Here is a 27,573-nt window from a genome sequence, read left to right on the forward strand (position 1 = left end):
TCAACCTCTCCTCTATATACTAAATAATAATTAATATACTGTAAATTCAAATTCTATAATATTTGTATTTGAAATAATATTAAAAACAGTATCTAAAGTATGGTATTTTAAGCAGTTGATCATTAAATTTGGATATCCTTTTCTATTGTGTTTTTCATTTTTAATTAAAATTCTTAAAATCCTTTGTATATATATCGTTTACAAATTTTGTCAGAATATTTACAAAAACTTCCTGGTTTTGTTAGCTCTAAGTTTGGAACATAATTGTTTTTCCCGTCAGCATAGAATATGTATTATTATAAAATATTCATAATTTTGAAATATAAAAAATGAGTAACTCACATTTATGCACTAAAGATGGAAAATGTAATTTGGCCCTCTTATCTTGACATAAAAGTGGTTTGTTCTTCTTCTTTTAAGTTCTAATAATATCAATGGAATAATGGAAGTAAATTTTCTTGACGGTGTTATTAGCACACTAATTTTCCTGCGTTTTTTGAATTAGTTTTTACGATATGTTATCTAATTCAAATTGGTTTTAAATTTCTATATATTATGAGATTGATGATTGTGAATCTGTGATTTTTTTCCTATGAAAATACGTATATTTGATGATAAACAATAACCAAAGTCTCATGAGAGCAATCCAAAAATTAAAACAGCACCCAAAAAGAACAGAGCCTGAGACTCATTCACGTCTTCCCACCACAAAACATAGACATCACCCCACCAACATAATCCCCTTTCCTCATATCAATACCTTTAGCAAGTTAGTCGTTCTTCTGCAAACAAACCCCTCAGCCAAGCAACCTCTCCCCTTGCAACATACGACTGCAACCTCATATCCATGGTGACACTTCTTGCGATCAAAAAGGTGATCATATTCGATTTCCTTGATACCACCTCCAATTCCCACTCATGCATATTACTCAGCGCAGTTTTTATCTCCATAGCATACGCACGATAAGATGGCCACGCCCTCGGTCTTTTCACCGCACCCACCAAATCTGCATCTTCAGTTTCAAAAATTACTTTATTCAGCCTGTGAGATGCCATGCTCTCAATGGCCCAAATCAAAGCATGGTGCCTTGCTTCCGCTAGGACGTAACACCAGAGAAAACCCTCCTACTGTGCAGCAACACCTCTCCTATATTTATTCCTCACAGTGGATATGTATTCATTAACTTTTATTTTCTAACCATGATTTGTCTCAGGATCTACATTTTTATGACAAACATATTACTGTACTAATGGTTACTAAAAGATAAATATTTGAGCAATAAACATAATATACCTCTAGAATATCCAGAACCAAAGTTTATATGTTTATGTTTTCTCCAGTTTTTCTTTACCATATACTCTTTATGCTCTGTCTCTTGTCACCTGAGCAGGAATATATATTTTCGTCGACCTTTAGCGAGTGAAAATATTGACAATAGATAGTGCGAATACATAACATATTTACCTTAGCGACATTACCTGTTCCACTAACAACAGGATATAGACCATCAGGTTTCTTTGAAACCACAAACTTGATTGAGGCAAACCTATGACAATTTTATTATGTACTTCTCAGAATTATAAATCTCACATATCTAAATATTTGTTTCCATCAAAATGGTAAGCAATCACCTCCGTTCCAGGCCGATACAGGCCGATCTCCGATCGAATGACGCCCTTAGCCAATCATCCGCTCTCTAACAATCTGCCACCGGACGGGACTTTTCGGTGATCGCCAATTCCGCAGTGGAGGAGATCGTCGCATCTCCGGCGTCAGCCGTTTGCAAGAAGCTAGCCTTCGACCTCATCAGATCCACACGCCTCACTCCGGATCTCTGGGACACGGTTTGCTCCGGTGTCAAAACCAATCTCAATTTCTCTGACTCCGACGTAACCGCCGCCGCCGTCTCCATCCACGCCGCTTTCCCCTCCTTCTCGAGTTAGCCATAACAAACCAATAGAGGGTTTATTCCATCGGAACAGATTCATGTCGTTTGGGTTATGATAAGCACATGAATTTTATGAGACTTAGATGTGGAGGCGAAGGAGAATCGGAAGTGGTGTAATGGGAGGAAGACGAAACGGAGAGGTCCGTATGTTGTGTGAATGAACGAATGACGTGGCAAAAAGAACCCATCCCATTGGATGATTTTCCATGCTGAGGTGGATAGGCTCAATGGAGCTCATATATCCCTTTTAATATAGTATAGATTTTCTATAAACGTATCGGTACCCAGCCGGCGATCAAGCAAGACAATCAACCATAAGCTCTACGACTCATTTTATATGGGATCCGTTCCCAAGTGCTACAGTTCCTCGCTCACACTTCAAAAAACTTTTGCAAACGAAATATGAGTTCTGCTCTCAGAGTGCTACATCTCCCTGCTCACACTTGTATTATTTTGCAAAAGTACGATCCTAGTGTTGCAGCTCCGCGCTCACACTAACTTTGCAAACAAAATATGTGATCCGTTCTCGGAGTGATGTAGTCCCTGCTCACACTTGTAACGTTTTGAAAAATATGGGATTTGTCTTCAGTGCTGCAGCTCCGCGCTCACACTTCAAAAAACTTTTGCAAACGAAATAGAAATCCGCTGTTAGAGTTTTTTTTTGTAATAGATTTGTGATTATAGACTATCATTGTAGATAGTTTTACTGCAACACTTCACTCCTATTATCAAATGTTATAGTTTAATCTTAAGAAAGTTCTCAAAAAAATAAATCTTAAGAAATGGTTTATGACGTATACGTAGAACAATTCACGGGTGCTGAGTAAAAGTCACGAGAGTTATATAACATCACGTGGATTAAAGTTCAGATAGATTAATGAACGTAACTAATTAATTAGTCCAATCAAATTCCACGTCTGTAGGATTGCGAGATTATGCGTACGGTATATATGAAAGTTTAATGTGTTTCCAGTACAAAACACGCATATAAAGCATAACATGAGTCGGAAGGCGAAAGGGGTTAAAAAATAATCCCATATTGTTTTCCATTTACATAGTCACGTATCCCTTATATATTAAAAGAGAAGTATTACAACATATTTTTGTAGCCATATGTCATTACCACAATCATTCTTAGAATCCTTAGAAAAATATGTTGGTCCACATAAATATATAATAAGCTTTTTATTAAACTAACCATAAATTAATCATAAATTTTCTTCATTGTTTCCTTAATAAAAATCACGGAATTACCTAATGTGGCTAAAGTATATATATGACAATTAATGATTTTGAATAATAAAGATTTGATAAAAATTACTCTATTCTCTATCATTTTTAAAAAAATTTAACTTATTAAAATAAATTAAACAACCACATTAACTATATAATAAAAATTTAGATTTTTTCGTATATTATATATTTTGAATTTTAAAAAACGAATCTAAATGACTAAAGTTATTAAAAATTTCACATTGAAATTTTTGTGATCCATGGTTTAAAATGTATGTTATAACAAGATTAAATGATTACGAAATTACATAAATATGAAGTCTCATTTAATAAATATTATATATATGTATATTAATATTTTTAAAAAATAAATTATATACCATATAAAATACATAAGTATTTTAATTTTGATTTTGCTTTAAATTTTTTTGATAAACATTTTGAACAATTATTGACAACTTATTAGATTTTAAACTTTGCATTGAATGTTTTTAAAATTATAAATTACTAAAACTATTAAACATTCCACAAATTTTTTATTGTTATCAGTGATTTAATTTTTTTGTTATAAAGAAATACAAATGATCAAAAATAATATGAGTATAAAATATTTTTTAATAGATGTCAATATTAAAAATGTACTATATATCTATGTTAATATCATGTAAACTTAATTTTATAACATATATAAAATAGAAAAAGTGTTTATATCGATTAATAAAATTTATTTAAGTATTTATACCAATTTAATTATATACGTAATAATTCCTAAAATTTTAATTATTCAATATATATATATATTATTTCTTAATATGTAAAAATATATAATACTTAAAAATAATTTATATTTAATATTCATCCCGCGCAAGTCTTAACCTAGTCATATGTTGAAACATTATCACAGTTGGTGATATTACCGTCCACAATTAACGGACCTAATTAGCCCCACAGTTAAACTTCCATTAATAACCTGACATTAATTACGTGATCAATCACACACTAGACGATAAGCTTTTCGACTAATCTAATTAACTTCTTTTTCATTCAAACTAACATTAAGTGCATTAAGATATTTTATTAGCTAGTTTAGACGCACCTACACCTACAGTCAAACTAATTATTCTTTGCCTTCTACAAAGTTCCGGGAATGCGTTAAGAAATCTTGCCTTTTCCGTTACATTTATCAAACTTTCAAAATTGTAACTTTCAGTCGATTACTTAATGTTGACGTTAAGTACTCTAAAAATTAGAATATAGAGTCCTAAATTTATATTATTTTAAGAAATTTCTATAAGTAATTTGCTATTTAGTAGTAATTGTTTAGGAAATAAACAGCGTCTGTTTTTCGCTTATTTTTTGGTTTAACTAGTGGTGAATATTTGAAATCCCAAAAATAGTCACGGAACTCTTGCTTTCCTAGGCTTACAAAAAGGAGAAAACAAAGAATCAAAATAGAGAACAAAGAAGTTCGAAAACAAAAACAAAAGAAGTGTTGACAAAAAAAAAAACAAAAAAAAAACTATAAGAAGAACAAGAATGTCGTTTTCTGGATATAGCTTCGTCATAGTATCATTACTCTCCATCGTCTTAACTCAAATCTACGGTTCCTGTAATGTAGACCCAAATGCTAATCCCCAACCGGCAGCAACGTCAGGGGTTAGGGCTCATCCCCAACCGGCAGCAACGTCAGGGGTTAGGGCTCATCCCCAACTGGCAGCAACGTCAGATCTTAACACCCTAGGTCGAACCAACTTAGACCCAAGGGTTGATCTTCTACCGGCAGAAACTTTATTGGTTCACAATCGGGTTCGAGCCGAAGTCGGGGTGGGTCCAATGGTGTGGGACTTCAAACTAGCTGCCTTCGCACAGAACTACGCTAACGTACGATCCAAAGACTGCGCCCTACAACATTCGACAGACGAAATGTACGGCGAGAATATAGCCGCAGGGTGGCTCAAGTCTAAAGAATCAATGAGCGGTCCGATCGCGGCTAAGTTGTGGTATGGCGAGAAGAAATTCTACAATTATCAAACCAACAAATGTAGTGGTATGTGTGGGCATTATACTCAGATGGTGGCTAACCAATCGCACCGAGTTGGATGTGGTCACGTCAGGTGTCATGCAGATACATATCTTTGGGTCGTATGTAACTATGCTCCTAGGCCGATGGGTGATGAGAACACACGTCCGTATTAATGAACTTTTGTTTTTAACAAGACGAATAGTTGTCTGATGTAATAAAATTTAACATAATAAGTTACGTACTATAGATAACCAGACATTATAGTATGGAGATGTCTGATCATGTAATAAAAATTAACATAATAAGTTCGTGTTTCATATAATATACCAGAATCCAGAAATTATATTTTTTGTGATTTGTAGTATTTAGTAGTAATCACTTAACAGTGTATGATCACACCTTGTATTCATATATTGTAGAGTGTGTATTTGAGTTATTGAAAAAATTATCTCCAAACGTGTATATATTATTAGCACTTAATTACATAATACATATCACCACCCTTAATTTTCTTGTATTTATATTTTATAGAGCTAATATAAATATAATACATAAATTTAATGTTTAATTTGCTTTCTCTTTTCAAATTTCAACAATATGTGAATTTTAATTTGAAGATGATACATTAAAGAGACCAACACAAAACATAAAACTAAATGTTATTGTTTATTATTTTCAAATAAATACATGATTAATAGTTCCAATATGATATCCTTAAAAAATATTTTCTAAGATTATATTAATGTTAATTATTAATATTAAAGAAGTAAAAAGTCACAAATTGTTTCTTCACATGCACACATTGTTGAATAAACACAAGCTTTAAGATTGGATAATATTTGCATAGTGGATAATTCATGGACTTCCATAAATCAATTCAGTGAAATTGGATGGGTTTGGAAAGATACAATGGGAAATATCCAATTTATGAGGACTCGGAACTTAATGAGGCGTGTGACAACACTACACTCGGAACTGGAAGCGCTAAGATGGGCAATGGAGAGTATGCTACAACATTCAACATGTCAGAGATTTGAGACAGATTACAAGGACCTGATTGCAATTAGAGATGACAATTGGGTTGTACCGACCCGCCTTGTCCCGCCCCGCCGCGGTACACGGTCAATGCGGATCTTCGCGGTACATGTCCGCGCGGGATGCGGTTTCTAAAAGAGCTGCCCAATCTCGACCCGCGACTTGCACAAGCCTTGGCGGTACAGGTCCGCGGGACTCCGATCTTCATCAACACATGCATGAGATGTTCGGTGAGAGGAGACTTGAGTGTGCCAATGTCTAGGTCATGAACTCCACGGTTGATCGCTTCCGCGATCAACTCACTGATTCGAAAGAGATAAACATTGTACTCGTCGTACTTTATCTTGAACTTCTGGAGACGCGAATCACGGTTAATCTCGAGAAACCTGTCGATGAAGTTCTTGATGGCGGCTGGATCAGAGAAGTCATGGGAGTGTAACTCTAGTCCTGGGACTTGAAGCCAGATATTTCTAAATCTCGTCGACAAAATGCTTGTCCTGACGGAATCTTTGGTAGGAAGGCATAAGAGGATCTGAGTTATCAAAGAGTCCGGAAGGGAGCTGATTCCATGTGAAAGATGAGGGCATCTTGAGCAGGGATGAAAGAAACAACACCAAAGGTGAGACGAACAAGGATGGACAAATAAGAAGCAAGGGTGTATCCGCTTTTTATAGGTTTGGTGTCTTTCCTCTTCAGGGAGAAGAGACCAGTCTGGTACGGATGATGAATACAGAGAGTCTTTGTCAGAGACGTACGATGATCATACGATGATGAAGATAGAGACCAGTTTTTGCGGATCCCCGCGGGTCCCGCGGGATACACCAAACCCATCCCGCTTCTGGCCCAATTCCGCACAAGCTCATCCCGCGAAGCCCGCTAAAAATTTGGGCCTAGATCTTAGTAACCAATCCCGCCCCGCAACAGGTCCAAACGGGCTGGCGCAAAATAAAATTACTGATTTGCTAGCTAGGAATGTCCGTTCTTTTCATAGATCTCTTTGTTTTATTGGTTGTTCTATCCTGATTACTCAAATCGCTAGTTTGAATAATAGAATAACCGTTTGTCGAAAAAAAAAAAAAGGTAAAAGTCAACAATTTCATTCCGGAAATGAAGCTAAGTAAGAATAAATCACGGGTGTAGAATAACATTCACGTGAATTATTATATTACGAGGACTATATAGATTATTATACGTAACTTACAAGATATTGATACACATAATTTTATAACTGTGATTTTCTTCAAACCAATCACTTTCGACTTTAGGTGTGATTAACGGTCGCGTTTCACGTCATTGGTTATATGACTTATGCTGTTAATTACCGTAATTAAAGGACTTGAAAAGAAATGGCGTCAAGTAAGTATTTACAACAAAATAGTATGATTGTCTTCAGTTTATTTAGTTTATCTTTTTTTTGTTAAAAGTTTGTTAGACTTTTTTATAGTATCTGGTAAATTCTAAAGTTGTTCTGGACTCTTTCATACACAATCCCACAAGTTTATACTTTACAGATTGTGTAATGTAGCTTATCCTGTTTTTTCAATAGCGAATGTCAGATTTATTTTTTCTATAAATTAATTGATAGCGTTTAATCTTTTGATGTGTATGTACTTTGGAGCTAAAAGAGATTGTCAGAGAGAAGTTAGAGAGAGAAAAGTTTTTCTAAGGGGATCCGGCGGTCGGCCGGCGCGTGAGCGTCCGTGCCGTCGCCGGAGCCCCTTTTCCTTCCGATAAAATCATCCGGGTCTGTCCCTCCTTCTCTTTTTCGGTGTCCGTCGGTCGGAGCTCAGATCAGTCACCAACCGGTGTGGTTCTGGTACGGGAGTTACGGCGGGGCTTGCGGGTAGGAGGGGGGGGGTGTCATTAGTGCGAGTTTTAGTTCCGGGAGGCGGAGGCTCTCACAGCTCCGTCGACGCCGGTTTTTGTCTCCGCGGTGGGGAAGCTCCCTTAGTTCTGCCGTCGTCGGATCTAGCTCCCGGGGGGTAAAGGCTGTCACAGCTTTACGTCGCCGGCTTCAGTCCCCTAGTCCTTTAGGGTTTATTTCGGTGTTTAGTCGTTGGTTTGGAGTGGTTTCTGGTCGCGTCGGAGGAGAGAAAGATCTCCGACGGAAAGGGTGAAGTTGCATGCGAGGTTTTGGGCGGTTGCGGTGAACGGGGGTGGATGAGATCTCGCCACGGCGATCGATTCTCTCCGATATTTGAGTCCTAAAAGCTCTTGACGGTGAAGAGGTTCGGAACTTTGGAGTTCCGGCGTGGCTGGTGATCCGGCTGATGGATCTCCGGCGAGGATGAGTTGCAGGTGCGATGCGTCGATCTCGCGACACGTGACCCTCGACGCCGAGGATGTTGACACGTGTCCAAGCGTTGAAAAGAGTGATCTGCGAGGCGGCCGCGCTTCGAAACCGTGTTGGTTTCTAGGGTTTCTCAAGGTGGGCCGCTGGATTGGGCCCAATTGTGTAACGAGTTTTGCCCTGTAGCTTTGTTGGGCTTTTATTGTATTTTGTTTCTGGGCTGGGCCCGTTTTTATAAATTAAAAAAATCTATTGACGGAAAAAAAAAAAAAGATGTGTATGTACTTTGTCAAACAAAGAAAATGATATACAGTATGCATTTATTGCCACATATACTTTAGGAAAAAATTGTCTAAAGGCCATGTGTAACTTTTGTTTAGGTGGAATCATGTAACACCAAGTTATAAATTCATTAATTCCCTCCTATATTAGCCATCAGTCAAAGTCTTATATTTTAAATCTTTACCATAAATCAATCAAATTTTAGGAATTTCTATTTAGACTTTTCGCATAATTTTATAATCACATAAATGCACGTATATTCTTGATTTGTCTTTCTATGACATTTTCAAATTTAGGATTTTCATGTTGAAAAATTATGTATGAGTTTTGTTAATTTTGATGAATTTGAAGATTTTATGCCCAAATTTTATTTTAATCATATAAACATGTTATTCAAAAGAATCCTAGATTTACTTTAAGATATTACTAATTAATCCCTTATATATTAAATCCCTTATATATTAAAGGAGAAGCATTGTAATAAATGCATTCACACTATAATAGACACGTGGTAGCTTCATAATGATTTGATAATAAATATGCTAATGCATTCACACTATATTCATAAATGTGTTCACACTATATACTTTTTATTTTTTTAATATAAAACTCATATGCATGGTTCCAATAAAACTTTGGATTTTTCGGTTCGAATCAAAACAAATAACGAATCAAAAGCTAAACTATATATATATTATTTTTATTGTTTACCGATAAAGTTGGGCAAAATATTAATAAGTTTTGATTCAATTCGTTATCCGTTTTGAATTGAACCAAAAAATATGGATATCCGTAACTTTACGAAGCAAATCAATTACTAAAATACAATTAAAGAAAAGCAAATTACAAATACCAATATTTTTAAGAGCGATTATCAAATTCGATCTATTATATGCATATATATACATATATGTACAGAATTATATATATATATATATATATATATGTTATATATATTATAGTTTATATAAGTTTTACAATATCTTTATAAATTAAATTTATTATATTATGTATTAAAATTTAAAAAGTAAATAATATTTTATTTTTGTAATAAAACGTTATTATTAAATTTTCAATTAATTTTTTAATTTTATTTACGGATCAAATCGAATATTCTTTAAAATCCTAAATCATTTCGGATATCATAATCACCGACTATCCAAGTGGCTAAAGATTGAATCGACATGAATGTCTTCAAATACTCGGATATTCGATCTGTGCCCATCTCTATTTACGGATACAGTTGATTTTTTATATAAAAAAATTCACTAATATCAAGGCCTTTTTACCTTTTAATTAATTTTAATTTTATCTTTCATGTATTATTTAGAACAAAAATGTCATTAATATTAATTAACAATATCTTTATATATTTATCATTTATTTTTATATAATTTTATATACACATACATGTGCACCTTGATGTGAAAACTTTATAAGTATTTACCACTACTGAAGTATCTATTTTTTTTGGAAGTTGAAATATATTTTTTTCTTAATGCTTCTTTCACGACCGAACAAATTGTAGTGAAATGATTAGTCTTAATAATTTTATTTTCTTTTTCTTGAACTATTATCCGTTTACAAACTATAATATGAAACCATTGTTTCGACATGAGATTATCTAAAATTTATAACATAAAAATAAACAAATAATAATAATTTTTGGTTTCTACCGAAAAAACTAAAAAATCAAACATTCTAACAGAATAAACCAAAAAAATAATTTAAAACTGAACCAATATCCAGATTAAACAGATTTAATGTGTTTTTATTAAAAAATAACAAAACTAATAATCACATCCCGCGCAAGGCGCGGGTTATTACCTAGTTATATATTAAAGGAGAAGCATTGTAATAAATGCATTCACACTATAATAGACACGTGGCAATCTCACAATGATTTGATAATAAATATGCTAACGCGTTCACACTATAATCATAAATGTATTCACACTATATATTTTGTATTTTTAAATATAAAACCCGCATGCATGGCTCCAACAAAACTTTGGATTTTTCGGTTTGAATCAAAACAAATAACGAATCAAAAGCTAAACTGTATATATATATATATATATATAGTGCTTTTATTGTTTACGGATAAAGTTGGGCAAAATAGTTAAGGGATTTTGATTCGATTCGTTATCCTTTTTGATTGAACCAAAAATATGGATATCCGTAACTATACGAAGCAAATCAGATACTAAAATACAATATCAAACCAAAAAAAAAAACAAATCACAAATACCAATTTTTTTAGAAACATATATCTAATTCGATCTTTTATATGCATATATATACATATATGTACAGTATTATATATATATATATATATGTTATGTATATATATTATAATTTATATAAGTTTTACAATATTTTTATGAATTAAATTAATTATTATTAGGTATTAAAATTTTAAAAAGTTAAATAATATTTTATTTTTGTAATAAAATGTTATTATTAAATTTTTCAGTTTTATTTACGAATCAAATCGGATATTCTTTAAAATTTTAAATCATTTCGGATATCACAGTCACTGATCCAGTGGCAAAAGATTGAATCAATATGAATGCCTCCAAATATTCGGATATTCGATTTGTATCCACGTCTATTTATGAATATAATTTATTTTCTTTATATGAAAAAAATTCACTAATGTCAAGGGCGTTTTAATTTTTAATTTTTAATTAATTTTAATTTTATCTTTCATGTATTATTTTAAATAAAAATATCATTTAATATTAATTAACAATATCTTTATATATTTGTCAACTATTTTTATATACTTTTACATACACATAAATGTGCACCTTGACGTGAACACCTTGCAACTAAGTATTTACCACAACTGAAGTATCTATTTTATTTTTTGGAAGTTGGAATATATATTGTTTTTCTTAATGCTTCTTTCACTACCGACCAAATTGTAGTGAAATAATTTGTCTTAATAAATTTTTTTTTTTGAACTATTATCCGTTTACAAACTATGATATGAAGCCTTGGTTCGACATGACGACTATCTAAAATTGATAACATGAAAGAAATAATAGTAATGTTTGGTTTTAACCGAAAAAACTAAAAAATCAAATATTCTAACCAAATAAACCAAAATATGTATTAATTTAAAATAATAGTTATATTTTAGCAGATTAAAAACTAAAAACTAACTTAAAACTGAACCGATATCCAGATTAAACATATTTAATGTGTTTTTATTAAAAAATAACGAAACTAATAATCACATTCCGCGCAAGGCGCGGGTTATTACCTAGTAATATAATAATAGAAACTAAACCCTCCAAAACAACTTTTAGTTGTTAGTATATTAATCACAAAATAGTACAATACCTATTTTGTACTGTTTTCGGAGGCTTACAAAAGGAGGAAGCAGAGATCACATAACATAAGTTCCAAGAAGATTTACAAAACCAGAACAAAATGTTGTCTTTTGGTGAAAGCTTCGTCCTAGCCCTAGCATTATTCTCCGTCATTTTAACTCCAGCCTATGGTCTACCAAAAGTGAAGCCAATCGATGATGTCCAACCGGAACAAACGCTAGCGGTTCACAACGAGATTCGAGCCGCGGTCGGGGTGGCTCCATTGGTATGGAACGAAACCGTTGCGGCCTATGCACAGAATTTCGCCAACAAGCTAGCCAAAGCTGGGAAATGCGCGTATACTGACATGAGACATTCTGGTGGACCTTACGGCGAAAACATCGCGGCAGGATGGGTCCAACCTGAGGATCAAATGAGCGGTCCGATCGCTACTAAGTATTGGTTAACGGAGAAGCCTAACTACGACCATGCCACTAACAAGTGCAAAGATGTTTGCGGGCACTACACTCAGATCGTGGCAAATCAATCATTCAGTCTCGGATGTGGCTCGTATAGGTGTCATGATAATGAGTTGATTTGGATTGTATGTGATTATTATCCTATGCCTATGGGTGATGCGAATACTCGCCCCTATTGATGATTTGAACTGGATGATTTATTTCCAAAAAAAATGTAATGCGTGAATCTATTATCTATAAAAAGATTAATATATTAAGTTAATATATCTTACATATAGATGTGATCAAATTAAACCAGCTAGTTTATAATTTGTTTTAATGATGTTGTCGTATTACCATTGTGATAGAGAGGTAAGAAACATAAAACAAAAAAAAGACTGAATTATATTAATTAGTAGCCTGTATTGATATTGATCTGTGTAATTTTCATATTATAGACGTAGGCATAATGCTAGCAGAAATTATGCAGCAAAACTAGGTCATCAGGCTCGGCCTCATATGCTCAAATGTGTTGAGGAGCTTTAGGGATGATATGTTAAAGTCAGCATGAGACTTTGATAATAGTATAATACATTAATAACTTTCCACAACATCTGAGGCATGCTCTACCTTTTTTTTATGGACGCGATCAGCCGATCATCAAGATTACTTTAAGTGACATGCTAATCATTCTTCTTTATCCTCCTCCTCTATTCTTATTGAATTAGAGCCGAAAGTACTGAAAAATCTATTAATTACGCTTTCAAAAACACATCTATATAATTAAAACATAAGTCATGACTTAATTCATGTATGATTTTTTTAATTTGGACTACTCCTTGAAAAGTTGTTTAAATTAATTTTTGTATAAATATTTAATGTATTTGAATTATTCTAAAACAAACAAATCAAATAGATATTCTTATATTTTCTCTGAAATTGTTTCTGGATAAAATCATTTCATATTTTTATTTACAATATAAGTACATATTTCATTTTCATCAAAATAAACTTTTTAAAAATTAAATAATTTCGTATTTATTTAAAAAATAAATGTATATTTTATTTTTCACTTAAACAAAATATTTAAATATTTAGTTAATTTCGTGTTTATTTAAATATATATATATATATATATATTTCATTTTAACTAAAAAAACCTTTTAAATTTTAAATTTTTTATTTTTAATAATAACTAAACTCATATACAATTTCATATTAAATTTTAATATAATGCTTTGCAATTAAATTTTTGATCCTTAACCAATAATTTATTCAATTTAGAACTTTGTATCACATGATTAAAAATATGCCATCATTGACAATTTAAAACAAATAAATTAAATTATTGCATGAAACTATAAAATTGTTATATTTTAAATTCTATATTAAACAATTAGTAATATGGTAAATATTAAAATTATATACAATTAATCATGTAAAAATATTTATTTGTGTAACAATAAAAATAATCACCTGCACGGTTGCGCGGGTCAAAATCTACTTGTAACTTAAAACGACAAGTACTTGATAGTCATCTTATGAAGTAAACATAATTAATGATTTTTAGCTATGCATGGCAATCGAGTTGGCATTGTGGAGCGAGTAAGTGTTCGATAACATCTAAAACTATTGTAAAACTACTACTTTTTTTTGCTGTTATTGTAAAACTAATTTTAAATCAGTACATCTATACATTGCGCTAGTTTTGTGAGAACGCGAATTGTAGTTTCACTATTTTTTGTATATTTTGCTAGTTTCTTTTTGATCATCAAAAAGTTTTGGGTCAGTGGATCTATACAATCAAATCTAAAATCTGAGGTAAATTGTTTAAAACCCTTGATCTACATCATCACTGGGTTAAAAGACTTCTTGCATGTTACTTTAAAATTTGAATGAACAACGCTTCCGAACTTTGATAATCTTCTGAAATAATCAATAAAAAACCATTATATTCGGAAGTCCATTAAAAACACACTTAAGTAAAAAGGCCCACCTCATTTATAAAAAAAACATATATACACCCTTCAAAAGAAATACTTGTACATAGGAGAAATATAAGAATCCTATTTCGACGGCCAGGATCATGTAGACCACTGTAAACAAGGTAGTCGTGAAACCACATGATCAATGATCTGAGTTCTTCCCCCTTCTTTTCTGTTTGAATCCGTTTTGTAATTCTCAAAACCAGCTATTGATTTTTTCATTATGATCCTCATTTTTTTTCTACTCGGGAACCGAGTCGGTGGTGCGTGGAAGCTCATTGCGGATCCGCCGTGACTAGCGGGGAGTTACTTTCTGATTTTGATCATCAATGGCGTCTTGGCTCAAAGCTGCCTGCCTGCCGAAGGTAATCTTAGTGGTGGTTTCTGCACTCTTTTACCATGACAACAATTTTGTGAAAGTTTGATTGATTATTGGATTTATTGGAGGTTGTGGATCGAAGGGGAAAGTCTGTGGTTGAAGACCTCTCCGAGGAACAGTCTGATTTGCACTTGCCAGGTACTGCCCATAGTAGTCTGTACAAAAAAGCTCACCTTTGGTTCTGGTTCATCTTATGATTACAATGTGAATATCATAGTTTGTATCCTTGTTTTACTTTAAGCAGTAGGACAACACCTGAAATATCACCAACTTTTCTGTGGAAATTCTGTATAATAAGCCCAAATGGATTTCTCTTAAACTATTTAGAAACATTGGCATTATTGGCTCACATCTTTACAATTTTGGTTTTAGTCATGTATCTGTCTCTTATATTATGTTTTCTCTTTTGTTTAGCTTCTAATAAGAAAGGGTCCCAAGCAAAGAGATTAAAAGTTCAAAGGGAAAGGTATTTACATTGCTTCTCTTATATGTAAGTCGTTCTCTTTGTTTGGTACCATCCATATTCAACATCAACTTCTTCCTTTCTGGACTGTATTTGTAGGCTCGGCAGAAAGTAAAGTTGTCAAGGAAGAATCTTCTAATAATAGAGATTTTTTTGGTGATCAATCTCGACCAGGAGTTTCGCAGTCGGAGGTGCCTACCTCTAGAGATTCAACCGACTGATACAGATGTTCAGAGTGTTCTGTCACTTCCACAGTCTGTGGCAGACACAAAAAGTGAAGATGCTGCTGTGGTAGCTATTGGTTCTGTTGCGCTGCTGAGCCAACTCCAAATGACAAGCAAGCTGATGGAGCTGTTCCAAATGACACTTTGGTGCAACCGTTGCAACCGCAAACCTGGTTGATGCTCAGAATATTTTTTAAAAGAGATTTGGATAAATGGAATCTGTGGTGCATGTTTCTCCTTTAGGCCAAGGAACTGTGATTCAAAGCACAGGAAATGAGGCGTAAGAGAAAGTTGGTATCTCAGTCAATTTGGATAAAGAACATAGGAACATAATACCTCCACCAATACAAATTCCATGAAGATTCAACATCAGCTTGAAGAGGTTAGTTAGTCTCTGGGAAAATGATGAAAAATAACACATACTATATCTGCTACTTGCATGTATGTTGTCATCAAAAGCCTGTTGAACAATTTCTTCACTAATTCTAGGCTCAGGGGTTGTTAAAAGCTACGGTTTTCTTTGGGCAGTCAAAAGAAGCTAGGTTAAGCTCAAATATCCTTTGTGCATCAAATGGGTGATTAAACACTCTTTTATCTGTCCGATAGAATTAATTCATGCTAGTGTTTGGACGTTACCAATTTCAGATATATGCTTCATTTGTTTGTCCTCATATACATCTAGGTTTGTGCTGGACTGTCTGCAAAAGATTAAGGAAGAAAATGCACAGTTGGAAGAGTCTCTCACTGCAGAGGTAAATTTGAACAGCTTCTTTAGTGTATTTTGTACCCATATAAGAAAAAGTGATACTTGAAGCCACCTAATTTTATTTCTTCATTTTTTTTACTGTTATAGCAAGAGCTGACCAAGTCATATGAAGCTAGCATTAGATAGTTACAAAAATATTTATCATCTTCTAAAAGAAAAGTGTCGAAAGTAGAGTCAAGCATGGTTGAGGCACTAGCAGCTACGAACTCAGAGGTAGAAAGAAGCACTTGTCAGCACAATGGATGCCTTGAAAAACCAGGCTGCTCTGAACGAAGGAAAATTGTCGTCCCTTCAGGTTTCTAGCCTCTCATTTTGTTCCCCCATTATCATATATTTGAACTTCATTAGAAGAATTGGCAAATGATACGCAGGTGGAATGTACATCTCTGGATCAAGAGTTGCAAGATATGGAAGTTCGTGCTCGCAGAGGGCAAACGAAATCTCCGGATGAACCAAACCAAGTGACACATGTATGTATTTTTAGGTTATCATGCTCTACGTTGTGGAAGTTAACTTCAATTGTGAATTGTGAGCTCTTTGCACACTTTAATTTTTTTGTTAGAAGTAAAAACCAAGAACTTATATGCAAAAAGTATTTACGATCCCTTGGTAACTCTGATAAGTCATGTATCATACCTTAATTCTTCTACTGTAGTCGTTTCACATCTTAGAAATACCTGGCATTATGGAATTTCAAATTCTTAAAAGTGAGAAGTATATTCAAATCCTTGGAAACAAAGTTTATCAGCTTTTCGAACTTCAGATTTTGCTACTCACTCTAATTATGCAGATTCAAGCATGGCAGGGTGAAGTGGACAGTGCTCGACAAGCTCAGAGAGATGCCGAGAAGAAACTTGCTTCAATGGAGGCATGATACTAACTTACTAACCTCGGAACTTCTTTATGACATGATGTAAATGTTTTTGTGTGCCACAATTAGCATTATTTTGACACATGATCCGTGTGTTTGTTATAGGCTGGAATGCTCAACAAGTGAGGGTTGAAATGGTAGCCATGAAGAGGGATGCAGAACATTACGGATTAGTTCCTCAGCCGAGGCCCAAGAAGTTGGGGATTCAATGGTCAGACCATGACGGGTTACGCACGGAAAGCAATGAATGGTGCGTTTTAATAAACTCTTTTCCATTTTTGCATATGTATAGTTGAGTTTCATCAAATGTTAGGAACATAGATGTTAAGCATTTCAGAGAAGTACCTTGAAAAAGCATCCTCGTTCCAAACAAAGTGAGCTCAAACAAGCATTAATTCTTGGATTGGATTCAAAACTCAAAAATCGGAGTAATTACCAACATACAACACATTAGACCAAAAGAAGCTAAACTTTTTTTGTGCCGAAGAAGAAGATAGGATTTGTGACTGAGATATCTTTACTAATGTTAAATGACGTTATTAGACTCGCTGATTTTCAAAAACTACACTGAGAGTTTAGCGATTGTGGCACTATGGTAATTATGCATCAAAAGATATGGGTATAGTTGTCAATTAAACCATGTATGCGTAGAGAGATGTACAAAATCAAATCTATTACCAGAGAATAAAAGATGCAATCTTCTTGCTTCTCGTGTAGTCACATCAGACTCTTTTTGTTTTTCTTTATAACTCTTTGCATAAACTAGTCTTTCAGTTCACTGGTGAGAGAGAGAGTAGAGAAGAAAGTGTTTGAAGAAAAAAAAATGATAACTGCTTCTACTTCGCAGAGGTCAGTGATCGCTCTTCCGGCTCGGCTCGAAACCGTTTTGGAGAAAATATACAGCAAACACAAATGTCCTCCCATAAACGACGAGTCAAGGCAGAGACTTTCTTCGATCCCTGAGGAGATAGCTTTCGATTTGCTCAGGAAAGCTTTCAATGCCCCGGGGATGTCCAACCTCGACCACTTCATCCTCTCTAAGCTTACCCACGCCGTTACTGTTACTAGCTCTCCGGCTAAGTCTCCTCCTCCAAAAGATGGCTGCAGAGTTTCTCAAGGTCAGTATCACTCAAAAGAAGAGTCTTTCTATTTTATATTTTGTGGGTTCTTACTTTGACTGTGATTGGTGCTGACTGCAGAGGAGATATCTGTTGATTCTGAAGCTCCTCCTCAGCTCTTACTGGCTTTGAGTGAACTTGAGTTCAACAAGGCCTTTCTCTTGCTTACCTACATTCCTCGGTATGCCTCCTAAGTTTTCTGACTTTTTTAACCTCTTTCCCTTGAGTTGGTTCTGGTAACAGTTACCCTTTTTTTTGTGTGATACTTTTTGATGTTAAACAGGAAAGATCTGAGTCAGGTTGAAATAACTGCTGAAGAGATCAGAGGATGGAAGGATTTGTCTATGGTTGCATTTGAAGCTGCCGTTTGGATAGTTTGGGAAATAAATTTTGTTCCCCAACAGACCGTAGATTGGTATTTTTGTCTGTTTCCTCTATTTGGTATTTTATTGATATGAATTCCTAATAAAGGTGAATTAACAAGAAAGAGAGACATATTTTGTACTGTTTGGGTCTTTATATGCTTCCTCTGTTTCTGCAGTCACTGGAATGTGATAATGAGAAGACTAGCTACTACCAATGTCATGTTGCTTCGGATGGCAGTTACACATTCAAGGTGTTCAGTCCACTCTTCAACTACTATCTTCTTTCGTGCTTTGCATATATTCCCAATGTCGCATGTCTACTTTTTATGTTGAAATAATTCTTTGGCAAGTTTCTATCTTATGTCTCTATTACACGTAGTATCGTGGTGGGGTCAATAGGCATTGACTCGATCTACTTGTACTTATAATGGACTGGAGACACTGTTTTGGCAGGGACCTCTTCTTGAACCCACTGGAACACACTTGCACAAGGCCTTGGGTGATGCTAATGTTTTGACGGTCAAGTTTGCAGATGTCCAGAAAAATTCGTCAACTGATCCTTACTCTGCGTACAAAAGGATTGCCAAGAATGGTATCATGGTCGGTTTACGTCGTTATCAATTTTTTGGTGGGTCTTTTTCCTTTTTGTTCTCTTTTGATATATCATTCATGTCACACTGTACATACAACACTTTTTCGTTGTTAAATATTCTTTTTGTGTTGAACAGTTTTCAAAGATGGTGGAAAAGGTCAAAAGAAGATAGACTTTTCCACAGAAGGAGTGAAATGCTACTTCATACGCACTGATTCCACTTCAGCGAATGATTTGGGAACTCCTTACATCTTTTCTTGGAAGTCAATTTGTGAAGCTCGTATGCATTTTATGCACGTCCACACATTGCCATCTTTGGCCAACTACATGGCAAGGTACCTCAGTTTCTTTTATTAATCTATTTGAGAAATTTTTTCCTTTTTAATTTGAGACACTGTGTGTTTTTGTTGATGCTTCAGGTTTTCTTTGATTCTGTCAAAGACTAAGAAGCTTGAAGTTGACATGAATGGGATAACCTTTGAGACAATCAATGATATACACTGCCATGTACTTTGTTAATTATTTTCTCCTTTTAGAAACCGTGTCTCTATCTAATTAGTCTTTACTTAAGTCTTGTTCTCTGTGTCCTTTGATCTTTTACCCTCTGTTCCAATTGCAGGATGAGAATGATAAAGATGTTCTTAATAAGGATGGGAAACCATGTATACATTCAGATGGCACTGGCTACATCTCTGAGGACCTTGCTCGGATGTGTCCAGTACATGTATATAAAGGGAAATGTCTCAGGAGCAATAATGTTCAAAACCCGGTATGTATACTAAATTTCAAACCCATGTTCATGCTCCCTTATATACTTGTCCATAGTAACAGTTACTTTTCCAAACAGCCTCTTCTAATCCAGTTTCGGATGTTTTATGATGGCTATGCTGCTAAGGGAACTTTTCTCTTAAACAAGAAAGTAAGTCTTGTCTCTTTCTTTTTTTCATTACAAAATCCATATTTGTTTGTTTAAATGTTTTCAAGCTATTCCTTGCTCCAAATTTTGGCAGCTTCCTCCTCGTACTGTCCAGGTCAGACCTTCTATGATCATGGTTTCTAAAGATCCAGCCTTGTCAAATGTTAGCACTTTTGGCTCCCTAGAGGTTGTCAATACAAGGTAAATGTGTTTCTTTGAAACTTCTTGTTTGATACTAAAGTTCTTAATAGTAACATGTTGTTGTTTCCATTATCCAGTAATCCACCTAAAAGAACAAAGTTATCAAGAAACTTGGTTGCGCTGCTCAGCTATGGAGGAGTCCCTGATGAATTCTTTCTAGATATTTTGCTCAATACTCTGGCAGAATCCAAAACTGTCTTCAACAACAAACGTGCTGCTCTTAAAGGTCCTTAACATACATTCCAAAGTCCTTATTTACTTACGATGGATCTTCTAAGAAGTGGGTTTACATGTGCAGTTGCCCTTAATTATGGAGATATGGACGATCACAACGCTGCACGCATGATTTTGGCTGGTATCCCACTTGACGAACCACACTTGCAGGATCAGCTGTCTATTTTTTCAAACACAGAGAAGAATGATCTCAAAGCAGGAAGGCTTCCTGTGAGTGAATCATACTATCTCATGGGTACAGTTGATCCCACTGGAGAGTTAAAGGAAGATGAAGTCTGTGTCATCCTGTATGCTTCTTAATCTCTTGCTCTTTCACTTTTTGAGTTAGATGTTTATTTCCTAACTACATTCTTTGTTGTGGTTTGGTGTAGTGAGTCTGGCCAAATCTCAGGGAATGTGCTAGTTTACAGGAATCCTGGACTACATTTTGGAGACATACATGTACTTAAGGCTACTTATGTTAAGGCCTTGGAGGAGTATGTTGGAAACTCAAAGTATGGTGTGTTCTTCCCTCAGAAAGGTCCAAGATCTTTGGGTGATGAGATTGCAGGTGATTTGTATTTCATCTCAAGAAATCCAGAGGTAATGCACTGAATTTGAAAGTAAAGTTCTGTTTTGTTGTAACCTGATTTTTTTGATGGTTTGCTATCTGTTGTAGCTACTTGAACACTTCAAACCAAGTGAACCGTGGGTGAGTTCGACTCCTCCTATTAACATTAACTCTGCTAAAAATCCAAGCCAACTTTCACCAGAAGAGTTGGAAGAAGAGCTTTTCAATATGTACTTGAAGACAAGATTCCATGCTAGGTACTCTCAACTTACTTTTTTAATGCCAAAAAAAATGTGAATCTTTGGGACTCATTATTTTTTTCTTGGGTTTACAGCAATATTGTAGGGATGGCTGCTGATAGCTGGTTAACAATAATGGACCAATTCCTCACACTAGGAGATGAGAGGGCTGAGGAAAAAGCTGAAATGAAGAAGAAAATGTTAAAGCTCATTGATATATACTATGATGCTCTTGATGCACCTAAGCAAGGTGCTGAGGTCGTCAATTTCCCAGACGAGCTGAAGCCTCACGTTTTCCCTCATTACTTGGAGCGTGATCCGAAATTCAATTCCACTTCTATTCTTGGAATGATCTATGACTTTGTTCATTCACATACAGCAGAGGAACACAAACCATCAGCTGGTAAAGGACCTTTCTTCTTACTACTGATCAGAACACAGAAACAAATGATTATATCATCATGAATATCTATTTTCAACTGTGGTTTATACAATTCAGAGATGAGTAAACTCTCATGTTTCAAAGTTGAGCCGGTCTCTGATCATCATATGGAGAAATGTGGACGGTGGTATGAAAAGTACAGAAAGGAAATGATACAGGCGATGGGTAACAAAGATGAATCAGCCAATGAAGTTATCCAGAGATACAAGCAGGCAAGCTCTTCAATGAACGTGTGTTTTGTGTTATTTTGTCTCCCACCAATAGATTTTTTTTTCTGCTTGTGTGTCAGGAGTTCTATGGTGCTGCAGGGCTTGAAGAGCTTTATCCGCAAGCCTTGGCACTTTACAACATCGTTTACGATCATGCAGTCAAAATGAACAACGCTCGAAACTGTGGGTTTGTGTGGAAGGTTGCAGGACCGGTCCTGTGCAGGTTCTACCTTGAGAAAACGGAGGAAAAATCCTTAGTATGCCCACTAGGTGTGTTTAAGAAGGTGCTTTTGGGTTGATCACAAAGCACATGTTATCTGCCCTGTTCTTGTAATATAAATAAGCTTTTTGTTGTGATCATGTAAGATAAGAAGCGTGTGAGTCAAGTTTCGAACCTTGGTAAAAAACCTATTTGTATTTGTTCTAATCTAATCAAGAAGTGTTGTAATGCCTTTTGTTAAGTTCGTATGAATGTAGAACCTATTTTCATGTGTATTACGAAGCTTGTATTATATTTATAATAATTAGCTACCACTGCACCAGTGTTGAGCAATCTTACAACTTGTAATTAATCTAGATGTTCCTCGTTCCCTATTTTACTAATGACTTTTGTTTAAAACACAATGGCAATTAATCTAGATGTTCCTCGTTCCCTATTTTACTAATGATTTTTGTTTAAACCACAATGGCAAGACCATTTTGACCTGGTATCATAATCAAAGACACAAACTCGATCGTTGGCACACTCAGAAAAAGAACACGGAATAAACATAGAAGATAAACACAAGTATTATTTACCCAGGGTTTACTTAGAATGACTACGTCAATGGAGCCTGACAATGAAGCAATTCGCTATAACTCAAGTACAAAGACATAGCACCTCTCTCTCACAAGGCTTGGTCGCAAAGGACCGCTCACAGAAGACCTTTTTGGACAAGAGATAATGAAACACACGAGCTCTCCTTATATATGAATCTATTACATTAACCTAATTAGACTAGGGCATTCACCCTTTTCCATAAACCTATTTAAAAATATTTCAAAATACTTGTAACTTCCATAACTCCATGAAAATAATATTTTCAGGATCCTATCAATTTCCATAAATCCATAAAAGTGATATTTCATTTTCCTAATATGACGTTTTTGTATTGGTTTAAGTTATGCGATCTTATTTGATTTCCATCACTAAATCCTAACGAAGTCCCTGACAGATTTTTTGATGTAGTCTCCCACAGTCTCACGTATAGTCCCGAATCCCAACAACTTTGGTTGAGGATGATGAGATCAGATATTTATAAAGAGAAACATATCAGAAGTGACTGATATTCAGGTCTTTCTTCGAGTTTCTTGTGTTTCCTTATCATGTTTCGAATCACAGTGAGGGAACCAGTGTCCAAGGGGTAGTAAACTTGGCGTTGGAGGAACTCTACCCACAAGCCTTGACATTGAAAGAGCATTGTTTACCTACTGCACAATTTTACTTAAGTTAATGATAAGCCTTTGTTGCTTCAATAGGCGTGTTAGGTGAGTAAACTAACCAAGATGTGATGTGGTTCTCTTGTTTTCCTGACAGCATTAAACCTAGTTAGTTAAGCAGAATAATTAAAAAAGTAGACTGACATGTATACATAATCCAAGAACATAAAGTCATGTGCTATGTTAACATTTACAGTTGTGAAATTGTAAATTGCTTGAAAAACTCTAGGAGAAGCAGAGGGTTCAGTGCCGGCCCGGAATATCCCGTGGCCTAAACCAAAAGAGAAAACCTCCAAAATAACTTCCAACTTAAAAAAAAAAAGCCAAAAAAAAACTTGAACTTGAGCAATTTAAATCACCAATTTTTTTTAAATATTGGCCGATTTAATCTCACATTTATGTTGACTAGGTCATTTAAACTACTCTAAAGTCAACAGTTAATTATCTTTAACCTCCGTTAGATGTAATCCCATCGTTTGATAAAATATTCTTCATCGAATCCCCAAATCGACCACACATCCTTCCACGGAAAACACAGACCGAAGAAGAATGTTGTGAAGAGCTAGTTTATCCAGAACGAGCTGAGAAGTTTGATCGTTTCCTCGTTGAGTCTTACGTAGATTATAACAAGATGGTCAAGTGGTGTCCACAGACTCAAGAAAATACTGGTCGTCCTTCTGAAGAACTGAAGTGGGTGATTCGTGAGTTTAAAGAAGAGCTATTGTGTGTATTTCTTTGTTATTTATGGCCATGGTTTACGTTTTGGTGTTGAGACTTTGGGGCTTTGTGGCTTGATTATAACTTTGTTTTAGCTATTATGACTTTGTCACTTTGCTTTGGCTTTATTTAAGAAGAGAAGAATACATTTGAGTTGCTAAAAGGTACTTGTGGAAATCACTTGCTTCTTTCCCTCAAGATTGTTTTTGTTTTTGCTTTAGGTTCAAGACTTTTAGGACACTGCAGCGATTTGAATGGTTGTCTGTGTTGCAGGCTGTTTTTACTCAATTGCGTTAGGTGGGCTTAGGAGCTTTGAGAACCCTAAGAATAAGATCAATGCCATTCCTGCTTAAGAAGAAATTTGGGGAGCCACATTCAAGCTGATTGATTGATTCTTTAAGAACATATTATATCTAGTTTCATTTTTTCAGCAACATTTTGAAGACTCATAACACAAACAATGGTGGTTGAAACAGGTGGAAGGAGCAGCAGTTCTTGTAGATTGAGAATGAGAAAGAATCAAAATCAATCTCTCTTAATCTTGAAACTCTAACAGTAAGAAAGAAATAATGATTTAAAGAAAACAAGAAGCTGTTCTATGAGTTCTTTAAAGCTATGTCAATGGTTGGTGATGACGTGTTAGTGTTGTGTCTCTCCTTTGTCTTATGTTTCTTTGTACAGCCCGTGTATGTTTGTTCTGGTGTTTTTAGCATCTTCGTCCCAATAAATTTAATTTATCTTTATTTCATAATCACAAGAATTATTGAGAAGAACAGTACTGAGACAAAAGTCATTAACACTTAAACGAAAACTTGTCTTTCATTTCAATTTCTTGACTCACAAGAAACAACTATTGTTTCAAATAAGATAAAACTGACGCTGGTTTAGTTAAAGTTACGTAGTTTAATCTTAACAGACATTAAATGTATATTAACAGTTGACTATTGCTAAGTTAAAATGACTGGGTCAACATAAAAACAAGATTAAAATGACCAATATTTAAAAGTTGAAGATTTAAATTACTCATATACAAGTTCAAGTTTTTTTGGGCTTCTTTTTGAAAGTTTGAAGTTATTTTGGTGGTTTTCTCTAAACCAAAATAAAAAATGTGGCCTTTGATTTATTTTCAGAAATTTTGACTTTTGTTTATCATTACTATATATTTATTTTATATAGGAAAATGTATTGCATTAAAACCAAATTTCTGTTATCTTTTAAATCAAACAAATATAACAGTTTAGTTGTGATTGCTGTAAATTTTAACCTGGATTTTTGTTAAGTTATTTTACAATTATATAAAGAATCAAGAAAATCATAAAAATATAAGAAAAATGCATTACTAATATGTGTTTGAAATATAAAATATGACTGTCTTTAACTATGATAATTTAGAGGACAATAAATGATAGTTGAAAAGAAATATATATACATGATTATTAGCTATAAAAAAGACACTAGGAAATTATGAGGAAAAGGAAAATAACTAAATATTCTTTAATATCAATTATATCTAATGGGATTCTATTGAAAGAAGACACCAAGAAAGCATGAGAAGAAGGAAAATAACTAAATATTACATCTTATACTAAAGAAGATAAAAAACGACCACTTATGATCATTACACAGGTTAAGATTTTGTGGTCATAAAAATGTTAAATATAAATGTAGCCTAAAGCAACAGCTTTACCATCCTTATGGCTAGGACGGGCTTGAGAGGGTTTATTAATTATACTGTGTACTATAGATTTTACATAAGTAGGTATAAAATAAAATTTTAAATTTGGAAATATAATGTATTAAATATAGTATATTTAATTTTTTAATTCTATAAGAAAAATACGGTTTAGGATAGTTAAGTTTTTAATTCTATAAGTAAAATAGGGTTTAGAATAGTTAAGTTTTTAATTCTATAAGTAAAATATGGTAAAAACAGTTTTTGATTTTCAAAAATAAATTTGCAAAAAAATAATCGAAAAAAAAATTCCAAAAACAAATTCAAAAAAATATAAAAATGTTCAAATTTGAAAAATTATAATTCGAAAACATAAAAAAAAAGTTATTTTTATTATTATTTTTTTTATTTGAATTCTTATTTATTATATATATAGAGAACAATGATATAAGAGTCTTTTGTCACTTAATGAAAAGTGTTTTTTTTTGAAAATGTTTATTTAATGGTGGTAAACATGAATAATGGTAGCAAGAAAATGGTAAACATAAAAAATTTCCCGTAATTTTCTTTTCCTAAAATCCTAAACAAAAAATGTAAAAGAGTGTTTGATATATATATATATTTAATTGTAAATGAAAAGAAGCCTTTTAAAAAAAAATCCAAACAAAATAAAAGTTTAAAATTATTTAGTGTTAAAAAAAAAGGAATTTGATGATAAGTATGATGTTTAAACTATTTAATTAACAAAAATCAAAATTAGGATGTCCTCATGATTGTCATTTATATGTGTTTGGTCATACGGAAATAATACACATGTTTGATCATACGAAAACAAACTCATATTTGATATATATTTTTATGTTTGGTCATAAAAGTTAGATTATTATTATAGTCACGGAAGTGATTTTTATATGCATTTTGTCAAAAAAAAAAACAAGTTTCATTTTCATCTTATTACATTTTTTTGTTTTTACTATGTAATATTTGTCTACTTCATTTTCAATGAAAATGTTGTTATGAAAATATATGATTAAAAATAATGAATTAAGAAAATTAATAAGCATAGGATAAGTTATAATAAAATATTAAATTATTACATAAGAAAGTGTATGATATTGTGAGTGACTCGATTGGCCTTATTTAACTTTTAATTTTTTTCCATCTAATTCTTAATTCGGGTTGAGTTGGGTTTAAATTATAGGTACGAGTGTTTTCTCTAGCACTAAGTAGAAAGTTGATAAAAATTCACCTATGCACCATGATTATAAAATAGAAATATTAACTAGAAGTATGTAAAAACGAGTTCTTAATTATAAAATAATTTTCACACAACATATGCAAAAACAATCCTAAAAATATAATAAACTGATTTCTTACTTTTATTTATTTATTAAATTAAAACATCAAACAAAACCGGACGACTTACTGGGTCGATGGATCACTGGATCGACAGCGGATGAACTGCGCGAGTAATAAATAAATTAATTTTATTATATAATAATATATTAGCTATGTAAATAAAAATATAGAAACTAAAGTTTAATATTTTCTAAATTTTTTT

The 27,573-nt window shown here is 33.6% G+C and overlaps 2 protein-coding genes, 2 long non-coding RNA genes and 1 pseudogene across 6 annotated transcripts; 4 read left to right on the forward strand and 1 right to left on the reverse strand.

Annotated features, from left to right (window-relative positions):
- Positions 1 to 4,622: 4,622 nt before the first annotated feature.
- LOC111199419 (pathogenesis-related protein 1) lies at positions 4,623 to 5,560 on the forward strand. The gene has a single exon (XM_022689490.2). It carries the CDS (start codon positions 4,719 to 4,721, stop codon positions 5,376 to 5,378), a length of 660 nt encoding a protein of 219 aa, XP_022545211.1. The 5' UTR covers positions 4,623 to 4,718; the 3' UTR covers positions 5,379 to 5,560.
- A 6,584-nt stretch (positions 5,561 to 12,144) lies between these two features.
- Positions 12,145 to 12,869, forward strand: LOC106431618 (pathogenesis-related protein 1). Its single transcript, XM_013872415.3, has one exon. The coding sequence runs from the start codon at positions 12,254 to 12,256 to the stop codon at positions 12,788 to 12,790; it is 537 nt and encodes a 178-aa protein (XP_013727869.2). The 5' UTR covers positions 12,145 to 12,253; the 3' UTR covers positions 12,791 to 12,869.
- Positions 12,870 to 13,787: 918 nt separating this feature from the next.
- On the forward strand, positions 13,788 to 17,277 carry LOC125576637. 3 transcript variants are annotated; one of them, XR_007315068.1, is made up of 8 exons: positions 13,788 to 14,940; positions 15,023 to 15,092; positions 15,369 to 15,420; positions 15,517 to 16,023; positions 16,131 to 16,393; positions 16,495 to 16,702; positions 16,779 to 16,877; positions 17,198 to 17,277. It is a non-coding gene; the product is annotated as an uncharacterized LOC125576637 (long non-coding RNA). The 3 variants fall into 3 exon arrangements; XR_007315066.1 differs by having other exon boundaries at positions 13,795 to 14,940; positions 16,324 to 16,393; XR_007315067.1 differs by having other exon boundaries at positions 13,795 to 14,940; positions 16,324 to 16,393; positions 17,213 to 17,277.
- On the reverse strand, positions 16,447 to 17,875 carry LOC125576638. Its single transcript, XR_007315069.1, has 2 exons — positions 17,185 to 17,875; positions 16,447 to 17,084 (listed from the first exon to the last, which is right to left on the reverse strand). It is a non-coding gene; the product is annotated as an uncharacterized LOC125576638 (long non-coding RNA).
- Positions 17,876 to 17,982: 107 nt separating this feature from the next.
- LOC125576634 lies at positions 17,983 to 22,597 on the forward strand (annotated as a pseudogene).
- Positions 22,598 to 27,573: the final 4,976 nt, after the last annotated feature.

Source organism: Brassica napus, chromosome A7, assembly GCF_020379485.1.
Source record: "Brassica napus cultivar Da-Ae chromosome A7, Da-Ae, whole genome shotgun sequence".
In the NCBI taxonomy this organism is placed as follows: domain Eukaryota; kingdom Viridiplantae; phylum Streptophyta; class Magnoliopsida; order Brassicales; family Brassicaceae; genus Brassica; species Brassica napus.

Coding starts and splice junctions, on each gene's coding strand:
- LOC111199419 (XM_022689490.2), top strand. CDS start 4,719: ATGTCGTTTTCTGGATATAGCTTCGTCATAGTATCATTACTCTCCATC.
- LOC106431618 (XM_013872415.3), top strand. CDS start 12,254: ATGTTGTCTTTTGGTGAAAGCTTCGTCCTAGCCCTAGCATTATTCTCC.